Source organism: Etheostoma cragini, chromosome 2, assembly GCF_013103735.1.
Source record: "Etheostoma cragini isolate CJK2018 chromosome 2, CSU_Ecrag_1.0, whole genome shotgun sequence".
Taxonomy (NCBI): domain Eukaryota; kingdom Metazoa; phylum Chordata; class Actinopteri; order Perciformes; family Percidae; genus Etheostoma; species Etheostoma cragini.
Window position 1 is genome coordinate 17,655,847 of NC_048408.1, and position 12,482 is coordinate 17,668,328.

A 12,482-nucleotide genomic window follows, 5' to 3' on the forward strand; every position below is an offset into this window, starting at 1 on the left:
AACATTATTATAATGACTTGAAAAGAAGAGGGCACTTTTAAAGCATGTTAGCACAAAAAATACTTACCATGCATGCATCATGTTTTACAGTATATATTGTGAGGATGAGAGAAAGAAAGAGACATTGAGAGAAAAAAAAATGCATGATGTGTGAGGTTAAATTAGGAAGTCACAAATGTTAGATCACACGCAGCTGTTATTAACATGACATGGCCTGACATGCAGGCTTCTGAACTACTACAAACATTTGCAGGGTTGCATGTGATTCAAAGCATTTATTCAACATTTTGAATGTTGCATTTTCACTTCATCCATCGTCTGTGTTTGTTGACTCAGCACGTTTTATGTTTCATGTCGGCATGAAACTGCAGCACTGACACTGCGGGCTACTTGGACTTGAAAACCTCCTAGAATCTATTAATATAAAAATGATTAATCACATGAACATGCTGCCCTAAAACACAGACTGCTAACTAATGGCTTTTTTTCAGCGAGATGCTTCTATGAGAGAGGCGCCTGAAGGAAAAGAGCTGAAATAAGTATCAGGGATCTACTTTAGAATGAATGTATGAATGACCCATTTTTCCTTCAAACAGTCATGATTTAAACAGATGCAGAAAAGTAATGCGACAGTTCTCACCTGTGTTTGCGGGTGCTCAGGAGGAGCTCGCTCCTTCACCTTTGAAGATCTGTGTTTTCCACTTTGATAATCTGAACTCTGTGGAACAAACAGATGAGGTCACAAGGTCTGTAATTTCAACACAGATTTTATTGTGAACATATGTGCAGTTGTTGGGTTGGACCTGTGAATGAAGAGATGCGGTTGATTGTCTTCGAGATGATCGTCCATTCTCAGAGTCCCGACATTTCTCTCGTCTGTCCCTTCCTCTCTCTCTGCCTCTCCCCCTCTCATCGGACTCAAGCCTTGAGCTGTAGACATTTATTTCATCTTGGTACCTACACAGCCAAATTAAAGTGCACATGAACACACTTAACGCATATCTACATACTTTTCTTCTTATTGAATGTTCACATTCCTCCGCAAAGGCTTCTAGAGGACGTTTTTTCTCTTGCCATAACTAAGACAATAACTTATATTCAGATCTAAAGATATCTTCAAAGTATTTTTCCACTTGCTACTTTAATTGCTTTTTTACAAATATTCCAACTGCTAAAGGAACAGTTTAAAGAACTACATAATGATACAGAATGGATGAATGGTCATGGAACGTCTGTTATGGCTATCCGTGAATAGATGCTATGATACCATACAGTACCATGTAGTACCACCAACCTGTATGTCCTAAGCCTCTGGTCCCTGCATGGGCTGGGACTCTGGTTCCTCTTCCTTATCCCTGGAAACTCATCCTCCGACTCTAGCTGGATCGTTGGAATACCAGCCAGGACAATGTAGTCTTCTATGGTCATCCCCACCTCGGATTCACAAAGATTTATCAACACGTTACATTATGGAATGAAGACTTGGCTCACAATGTCAATGATTATGTTCAGCATGTAAGTTCACCAACGTTTTAACGTGTTAGCATGCAAATATTTGCTAATAAGCACCAAACACAAAGTGCAGCTGAGACTGATGGGAATGTCATTAAATTTGCAGGCGATTGGTAACCAACAAAAGTGTTGAACAAATGAAAAGTTTGACTTGATGATGGCGCCACATGAAAGGTCCCTAAAGTTATTACGATTGAAACTAAGGAGCACACAATCAATTTTAATGACAATCCATCTAATAGTTGTGTGAACATTTCACTGTAGGCTTCATCCTCTGGGGACCATGAATATCCATCTAATGGTATTTTAAATATGTCAGTCTGGACTAAAGGGGTTGGCCAAGTGACAAACGGAAGGACATTACCATCCATTGCGCCAAGCTGCTAGCTTGGCTAAAAACAAGTTTTACCTGATGTACGTAACATTACCTCTTCCACTTCTACGGCAGCCTTCTTGGGTTCAGAGATCAGTAAGGCCTCCATGCCTCGCCTGATGTTGCTCCTGCTTCTGTCGCTGCTGACCTTATGGTCAGTTTCTGTTATAGCAACATGTGACAGTGAACCGCCAAGCATCTGAGAGTCCGCACCTCGCCTTGATGTGGAGGAACAACGAGAGGGTGGGTGGCTGAGTAAAGAGTGTGAGGACCCCTGCCAGGAGCCTTGATAAGGACTCAATCTGCTGTCTCTGGACTGGGGATCCCGTTGTGGGGTGTGGCTGTGTGTACTGAAGCCGTTCCTGGACGGTGACACTTCACGGCTGTTGCGAGTGTGAGTGTTGGCCGAGCTGTTAACGGCTGTTCTTGTTTGAGGAGATGTTTGAGATCCCTCATATGAGTTTTGCTGAATGGCTGAGGATCCACGGCGGGAGATAGATTCCAGATTCCTGTAGAGCTTCTCAGAGTCCAAACTGTGTTTGTTTGAAGCTTGTGATGGACTCCTCAAGTCTCTGCTACATCTCCTTTGAACATCAAATTCACCGTTCTGTAAATGGAAAGAGTCTGTGTGCTTGTGAGAAGGGGTGGCTCTGGGGGGCGAGACAGTCCGAGAGATGATGGACCCCCTCCTGCGGGATGGACTGGACCTGCCAGATGTATGCTGAGAAAGACCACGTGATGGAAGCGGAGAGGAGCCATGAGACGAAGCTTGAGACTGGGCCTGACTCCTGGAGAGGGAGCTTTTTCGCCGGGTTCCTAAAGGAGGTTCAATTATCTTGTAGCGATCTGGGCTCACAGAGCTGTGGCGTGTTGGTGAATTATTCTGTGAATCAGCTCCCCGTCTAAAGTTGGAGTGGTACGTGTACCTCTCTGGGGATTCACTTCTCCAAATTTCTTGCATGTACGTCTCTGGGTTTCTCCTCTGAGAGGGCACTCCAAGGTTGATAGTCCTGTAGGGCACACATGCTTTGGGCTCAGGAACATAGTTGCTAGGAAGAGGACGCCCCCTCTCGTAGTAACGATACGACCGTTTGTGGACTTCGTCCATCTGTTTCTCACAATCACCTTTTCTGTCTGGAGAGAAGTAGCCACTCTCTTGTTCCCTGTCTCCTCTGGACTCTGAAAATCGTACAAGCCTGAGGTTATTGCCTTAACATGTAGCATGTAAAAGAGCATGAACACAAGTCAAGGTCAAGACAGTCTTCTGTACATTTCAGGAAGCAAGTTTAAAGGTGCAGTGTATATCACGGACTGTACCTGATGTCCGGCGGGACCTGTTTCTTCCCCTCCTCTCATCCATCCAGGAGCTTTCAGCTTTGGACGGGTCCAACCGGGTCATATCTCTTTGGGCCAAACAGTGCCTCTCTGACCCAAGGGATCTGCTCCTCTCTGGACAATCCTGCTGCTTTTGAGAGCTAGAAAAGGAAAGTGCAACGTTTTCAGAAACAGACGTGGAAACTGGTGCAAACATGGAGTTGTCAGTTTGTAAAATGTGTTTGGTGGACAGTCACTCGGCTTGATGATCAAGGAGAAGGCCTACAAATGTTACAAGGGCTTTGAAAGATGATACAGTAATGCTATTATCTACCTAATTTCTGGTTGTAGGTGTAAGTTAAATCACATGCACAACTTCTTTAATGCAACTTGACCCACTTTAATGACTCTGACTCAAACATAATACATCAGAGACAAACCCTATAGGCTTAGGTTTCTTTCTGTGTCAGAGTGTGTTGTGTCACAGCACGTGTGCTTACTCCCCTCGGCAGACTGTTATTGCTAAAAGAAGTGGTTTCTGAAATCAGGATACAGGATACAATCACCTGTATTGTATGTCAGTATCCCAGATATTAAGTTCCCACTCAGGACTCAGACTGTGGATCAGACTCCACTCGTAGGTCCAGCCACCGCTGACATCATCACTACCGCCACTTGTGGACACCTCAGACTGGGCGCAAGTATCATCCTCTGCTTCCTAGTTGGTGGAGGACAGAAATACTTTATTAAGCATTTGGATGAGTCAGTGAGAGTCACACTGGTATTATGTTTCTTTAATTTAAAAATAATGATTGTAAATTGTGGGGAAGAAAATGTGGGGTTAAAAATTGTCAATGTTGTCATTAACGCAAATGTGGACTCATACAAACATAACTGTTTTGGAAATGTATTTTTTATTTAGATCACTCCTCCTTTTTTTTTGAAAAAGCACAGTTATTACATTTGATCATATTTTATAATAACGCTCCAACAGAGTCAATTACAGCACATCATGAACCTGACAAAAGCTTAACACAGCAACTACCTGATGGCAAGTGTCTTTTAAAGAACAAAACACAAATCAACATAAACCTCCCCTGTAGACACACATATTCAGCCAACTAACATCCCAAGTCTAAATATTAAGACATGTTTCACTTACTGTGACTGCTTGTTGATCTTAAACTAAATCGGCTGTCAAGGCTTTCAGCAGCTCTTCTCCTTCTTTCCTTCTCTCCCTTCGTTCCAACTAAGCCAACACATTTAGACTGCACAGGACGTAACTCAAGCTAGTCTCTGCACATGCTCATTATTATTTCATTGCTCTAGTGCTTTTGCATTACCAGAACCGCCTACTCGACTTCTTTCTCATCTTTATCTTGATCTCTCCTTCAGTTCTACCTCTCCTTAAAAGGCAGACCACAAAAGTTTTGTTCATTTTAGTTCTTAATCTCTTGACTGGATGCAAGTATCTTTTGTTCTCAGATGAATAAAGTCTACATTACAGTTATAACTTTGATAAAAAAATGAACTTCTTGACTTTATTTCATGGCTGTGTGAGAAGACATGTTCGCATGTGTCATGGGCATATCAGATTACGACCCATTCCCCAACGATTGTAATGAGCCTTCATTAATTAATGACACAGAATCAAATGCCACTTTGTTGTATTATCCTTCTCCCACCTCCACAGTAGTTTCACTTGGTGGTTGCGTTATAAGTTGACATCATCACCTCAGTGTGCAACTTGTGGGACAGTTTTACCACATGTATTGAAATGGTAGCAGGTGATTAAAAAGCACTTGACCCTGTTATTTACAATGCCAATTGATTTTGACCTCAGTATTGTGTCATCTTGGTGCACCTCTATTCATCAATGTAATGACAAGGATGGTCACATTAACATCACAGTCTGAAGTTATCAAACTGCTAGGAGTAACGATAATGGACAATTGATAAAAGTAAAGTCCTTATAACCGCAACCTAAGACTACATTGTTTTTGCTGTATGTGACTGTATGTGTTAATGGGATATTTGCAATGGTAATGTTGGACCCTGGTCATAACTGCTTGCAGTTCTAGTTTTATTATTATTATCATTGGTACATTGGTACTACTCAGGTGATACTTTAATGTTGTCGAGGTGGAGCTAATTTTAACACACTCATTTACTTTTGGTGGTTTTAATCTGTAACAATGGATCATATTTTATAAGGTGATCATATGTATCATATCATATGTATGTAATTGTGGTAAAGTGGTTGTACCTAAGGTGTGTCCTAATAGTGAGCTCACTTGAGAGAGTTGCTCCTAAAGTTTGCCTACATTTGCTCTACATAAGGTGAACTGCTTGACAAACATTTTTTATTACTAAATTGTTAATAGAGCATTCTAATGTGAAATACTTGAACGTTTCGTAAATACAGCACCATATTCACAATACTACCGAATGATTAATCTACATACCCACTCTTGTGGATCGTCCTGTTGTGCAGCAGCAGCAGTTAAATTGTTGCGGCTGAGGTGCATGTGATCCGGTCGCAGGCAGGAGCTGCAGCGGGAGGGGTCGAAGGTGTTGGGCTGGAACTGACGGCAGTAACGGTCCTCAGCAGGGGGCGCCATGTCGATCCTGCTGAATCTGGGTGTTCCCAAGCACTTTGCACTTGAACAGTCTTTATTTTAAATAGTTCTAGTGTGGTTATTTCCCAGGGGGCTTCCAGTGGCTCTTGGTCATTAGCACAATGTAAATAACAGATATCATCAAAACAATTGAGCTCTTATTAGTAATGATAAGGCTGGCTCTAAGAGATTAAAGGTTCATTCTATAGTTATCTGCATTTTAATTGTTTATAATATTAGTATGCTTATATACATATATATATATATATATGTATATATACATTAAAGTGTATTTGTGATGTTTCTACCATTAAATAGGATTTAATCAGTCAGCCCTCCACGTCAGTAACAATTTAATATATCTTAAGAAGAATTTGTGAGCAATCCCGTTGACTGAAACAAACACTAGATGGGATACCTTTACGCCTTTGAGCATGAAATTTTAACATATATGTGACATGTATAATCTAACTATTACAAAGAGGGAATTCTCCAACACAAGGTATCTATGTCAAGGTGTACATAGATATATCTAATAGTATAAGACACTCACCTTATGATTATGGTCCAATGACTTCATTTCCCCAGAGAAAATTCTTTGTGCTTATTTCCAAGAGAAGATCCTGCTTTGAAAGCTCCAGGATGGAAATGGACTGGTGTGTTATTACGGAGGCTAAATAGGCTGGGGTCTTTTATCGGTAAACAAACATTCATTGGTTCTCACATTGGCCCAATATAGGGACCGTGTCCTATCAAATGTCATTATCTTTAGAAAGTGAAACATAGCTCTGACTCCTCCTGACAGATGTCTTATGGGTTGCTGCACAGATGGTAATACTGACAATGTAGCCACAAAGAGGAGACATAAACGAGATAAAGTAAGGGAATGAGAATTAAAAATGAAATGAAATTATCATTTAAATGCTGATACAATACAGAATATTATGACGTATCTTGAATATTTAAATATTTGGGGAAATACACTTGTTTTCTTCCTTTCTGAGATTGAGATGAGTGAGAGTAAAAGTTATAAACCATTGCCAAAAAAAGTAAAGGTACTGAAAACAAAAGTAGAAGGTCCCGAGCCAGCCAGCAGGTCTGAACCCTCTTGCTGTGAGGCAACAGTGCTATCCACTGCACCGCTGTGCTGCACTGTTCCAACACAAATAACTTTATAATAATATATACATATATATATATATAATTATTATATAACAAGAACTTCAGTCAATATGAACATCATATAGCATCAATGGAGAACTAAAACAAACTGATGATACTTTTAGGCTGTGTGTAAATTTGGGGTGTACAAATGTAGATATAGTACAGGGTTATACAGAAACTGAGGACAAAGATGCACATTTAAGTACTCACATTCACTCTGTTTTCACACACACACACACACACACACACACACACACACACACACACATACACACACACACAGTTACAGTTTTGTAAGCCTACATTTTGTGAAGGTAACATAACCAAATTAACGTTTAAGACACAGAAGTATAATTAAACATCTTTGGCATGTAAAATGACAATGAATGTAAGGAGATATACAGTATATATGTATGTTTGTCTTCTGCTGTGTGTGACATCCACGCAGTAGCTACATTCAGCTTCGCTGGCAGCTGTTGCTATGGTAAGAGAGTAGAGCCAGCATCCATGGAAATGCACTTGGAAATGTTGACACAATTTAAGACAAACAGGAAGGTAAACTTTTTATTGACTGTATTTGTCAAGGTACAATGGAGGACTCAAATGCACAACTCAGACAGGGAATCATAGGTGAGTAGACTTATTCTTCCAAGAACAATGCAGGCAAAGGTGCTAACTGAAAAAGCAGAAATCGTCTTCGGGAAACAGGCAAAAGTCCAACAACACCAGGAAAACAAACACAAGGAAAAACGCTGGAGAGAGTGACATAAGTACAACTACAATCTGGCAACGGTGAGTCGGAATAGTGAGTATTTACGCACTGGCAACTAGGGAAGCTGAAAACAAAAGGTAAATCAAATTAGAGGCGGAGATGGTGATCACACAGGCGGGAAACAAACAAAGGCAGGAAGACATTTGCAATAAATGAAGACAAAAAGTGGATTTCAAAATAAAACAGCAAGTCCATGAAAACAAACAGAAAACGTGTTTTTCACATTTAGTTTTTTTTGCTGTGCAATTAACCTTGGACATCTTACCTGGGCATATTGGAATCTTTGCTCCTTTACTTGTTTCTCTCAAATGGTAAAGTGTATAATTGTTTGTAATTCTTATTTGGTGTTTTTGTATACAGTACAAAAAAGTATATGTTCAATAACTAGTCTAAAACAAGACACCTGCTCATAGGCTTTCAGCTAAAATTGCAATCAGCAGTGTTTGATAGGCAACAGACTTAAATCCTTTAAATTGAATGCATGATTAACAGTTGTGACAGCAGTGTGTTAGCATTTATACAAAGTGCTGTGAATCCACAGTGTTGCGCACATTGTGGTTAAGCCGTGGCATGAGTGTGTACATTTATGTATACTGTGTTCAAGCGATAAAAAAGGAACTAGAGTTTGGGCCACATGAACTGCTGCTGTGCAGTCTGTAGTTAGAGTTTTGCACATGTGACTACAGTTGTGCCCACTGTTGTGTAGCAATCGAAAAAAAACTGTCCCAATCAGCAATAACCTCAGTATAAAGGGCATTGTTTGACCTTGATCCTACCCCTCACCCAAGGCAGTTATTGACTCTGAATAGTATATGTGAATAATATCACAGTATTTTCACTCAACCTTCTGAACTCAACAACTTCATTCCTTTTGTCCATTGCTAGATCAACAAACAAACCCACGTATTTTATAAATCAACGGTATATTTATGTTTTCATTTAAAGCGCTGTAGCTGTTTATCAAATCCTGCTTTACAAATGGGGAGGAGGAACCACTAGGAGGTTGTATATTACATTTTTATATGGGAAAATACATATTCTTTGTACCCCAAAAACAATTAATCTGTGGCGTTACAGGTGCGTCATGACCTCTTTCAAATCATTATCAACAATCAAACAGCCAACACTTGAGCTGCTGCAGGGTTTTTATTTGATTTCTAAATCACTTTGATCATCCATATGAGCATTAGCAGTGTTAGCAGTGTACACAATAAGTAATACATGGTTTATAACACACTATAATGCAGTGGATATGTGAGGACATTCATAAGTGATGGTTGTAAGTGTTTAATTTATGTGTATGTCAACAGTTTTGGAGGCATCCCCATCTCAACAGTTAACAAAGGATTTACCTTTGTAGTACAACATAGCTAAAATCATATTACACACATTAACAAATTCTTACAGTATTTTATTTAACATATTAAGTGTTTGTGTACAAATCATTCCCAGGCCAGTTTAAAACTGTTTGGAGATGTGTGTGTTAAAAAGCCATGAAGAGCTGTTGAGCTTCTATTTTTTTCCTTCTTAAATGGTAGTTCGGCAACTGGCATGCTCCTCTAATGGATTTATCCCGGAGCTTTCAGTTGCATCTCATGGTCTTCACCAGCGGATGGAGTTTGATCAGTTGTCATGACGAGTGGAAAGTGTTTGTAAATTAATTTATTTGAAAAATATGATACATACTGTACATGTTTTATATTTCCTGTTATTTCCTGTTCCTATATTTTTTAAGATATTAGGACATGTGTTGTATGATTATAACCTTATTGTCATTTATTTGTTCAGATGCTTTACAAGAAGAGTTATTGTTGTTGACAAACACAAATACATTGATAAACACTTGACAATTTTCCTTACATCTGCTTTCAACTACATCATATTATGGTACATTAACAATTCCTATATTGTTTATATAGTGCTTATAAAAATGAAATGGCGAGTGTAACCCAAAGTGTTACTGCAAGTATGGTTTAACGTTTTAAATAACTGTAGGAACACAGTGTGCAAAGAGAGTTGATGTCAGCATAGACTTCTCTCTCTTCTCGCCAAGACTTCAGTCTGGTCCCTTTTTTGAACAATAGTTCTGTTATATAAGCCCGTCTTGAGAGAAATTAAAGCAAGGCTTGCAACACTCATTTCTACGAAACCTGCCAAAAGTGAGTGCATGTTCTCAGAGTTGTTTTGTGTTGATTTTATCAAATGTTCAAGAACTCTCTGTTTAGGAAAAGTCATAGATTGGGAGTTGAAAACAAAATACACAAGTCAATAAAGTGTATGTGGCGTGTTGGTGTGTCTAATGTACAGAGCAACACTGTATAGACTTCTTATTTGGAGTAAGTGTGTTCATCTGCTGAGACTGGTTGCCCTCCCCCCTCCTTTCTGGCCCTCCTCCCACCCCACTCGGCCTGCTTTTCTAAAAACGTGTTGACCTGGATCAGCTCTCAAAGTGAGAAATGAGGCATCCGCCTGCTACTGAGTAAACTGGCTCTCATGGCATTTGAGAGGGTGTCATTAAGGAGGGCCGTGGAGATGGCTGGTACGACCAAAAATATCTTCCAACTCTGCTCATCACATTTAAAAAGGACTCCAGGGACGAGTTGTTATAATAATCTTGAGGGCTTTTCTGTCATTGACCTCTTGAATGAGGTTTGCTCTGTATTATTGTGTGCATATTGATACAAAGGTGTGGTAAGGAGAAGCGACGAATGGTCCTGATGCAGACAGAAATACCAGAGTGCCTCCAGCAAAGTATGCCACAAAAAATGCATTAATATCTCACCGCCACCTACATCAGAGCTATTTCTTTACACAGACGGCTGTGTTGGCAGCAAGGAAGGTCTTTCCTCCCCTATCGCTCCATGCACAACACTCTGAGTAGAGTGTTTTCTATTAGACACTTTTACAATGTGGCTGCAAATGGAACCTGCTGAAACACAGCTACATTAATGCTTCTGCAGAATAAATGTATTATTTTTATGTTATTTTACTGTCATGTGTGCAACCCACATTCATTTCTAAAGTGTAAGTGCCACCGCGTATTGTAAAACTTTGTGTACATGAATCATCAAACTACTACCTTCATCAACACAACGGTAACAAGGCTTTCATCCACACATGGAGAACATTGTGTTTCTTCGACTGGGAGTTGTTGTCAGTCCACATATTCCCATCGTGTCCCCCACTACACAGTTTATTCCTATATTATACAGTCTATGGTTTATCCCCTAAACTCTGACCCTTGCCCACACTGCACAGTCACTATACCCCCCCCCCACCTCCCCACCCACCCACCTATGCCATGCAACAGCAACCTGTTGTCTTATAAAGCTAAAAGAAAGGAGGCTTCAAAATAAACCATGTGGAGATAGAGGACGTGTATTTATATGCAAGAGAGAAAGAAGAGAAAACTAAAATAAGGTTCCCATGGAAACTAAAGCGATGGATCAAATTGGCAATAACAACTCAAAGATATCTGAAATAAGAAACCATAAAGTTTGCATCAATCGCTGCCATGCTCAATCAACCATCCCTATTTTATTTATTGATGCTTTTAATGTATTTACAGACTGAGGGTGTCCAATCTGTTCCCTCGTACAAGTACAAAATGGGTTTGGCTGAAGCAGCCACTTTGTCTATTTCCAGGATGATTGGTTGTCAGAAACTAAAGCAGGAGGCATTATTTTGGCACACAGGTAGCACTTTGGCTTGATTCAGCATTACACCCCCCCCACCCCACACACACACACACACACACACACACACACACACATGTCTGGACGTTTGTCTTTTAATCCATACCAATAGTCTGAATACAAAATATGTTTCATTTACCGTCATAGGTGGGCAGTAAATCAATAAATTTGAGAAGCTGGAACCAGCAATTTGTCATTTTTGCTGGACTTACTGTAAACTTCTAGTTATCAAAATAGCTGATTAATTTTCTTTCCAAAAGACTTTCAAACAAAAAAAAAATCTTAATTCCTCATTTTCAGAGTTACTACACTAATTAAGGTTCCTGTAATTGCAAAAGGAGGTCAACACAAATCCCCAGCATGTAACATATGTTAAACCATACATAACACGATGACTTAATCACCTCCCTTGGCATGGGAATGCATGTAAACGAATGACAATGAGCTCAGAGTAGTCAGAGTGTCAACTAAGTTCACTGCCATTCAACATCTCAGTAAAACGGATGGCTTTTCATTAATACTATTCATGTAATAACAAGTAAAGCACAAGATAGGAGCTTGGTTCAAAAAAGTAAAATAGTAAATCATGACTTGTTACAGTGTCGTTGCTGCTTGCGTGGTGCTGCTCGAGGCGAAGATGCAGGACAGAGGAGATGAACGAGGAAGCAGTGAACTAATGGAAGTTGCAGAGAACGTAGCAATTACCCTCTTCCGCCTTTCTGAACATCTTCAGGAGACTGGCAATGTTGTAAAACCTAATACTTGGTGCTGTGGAAAAGATTACGTCAGTTTTGGATGGTAACTATATATTTCAACAACAAACAGTTAACATTTGGTGAGAATACTGTATATGTAGACCCAAATCAAGTCCCAAGTTAAGACAAGTCCAAGTCCTAAACTTTGTGTTTTCAGCACTAAATAAGTGCCCTTAAAATTAATATTCATTCACAGCATGAAATCAATTAACAGACCGTTATCATCTTTAGGTTTGTTGATAAAGTATCAGATACATGTCATTGTGTTTTTGGGAAGAT

At 39.7% G+C, this 12,482-nt stretch overlaps 1 protein-coding gene across 1 annotated transcript; it reads right to left on the reverse strand.

The window, feature by feature from the left end:
• Positions 1-550: 550 nt before the first annotated feature.
• Positions 551-3,566, reverse strand: LOC117951676 (serine/arginine repetitive matrix protein 5-like). The gene is made up of 5 exons (XM_034883499.1): positions 3,203-3,566; positions 1,941-3,064; positions 1,295-1,434; positions 804-957; positions 551-718 (listed from the first exon to the last, which is right to left on the reverse strand). Exons 1-5 carry the CDS (start codon positions 3,414-3,416, stop codon positions 551-553), a joined length of 1,800 nt encoding a protein of 599 aa, XP_034739390.1. The 5' UTR covers positions 3,417-3,566.
• Positions 3,567-12,482: the final 8,916 nt, after the last annotated feature.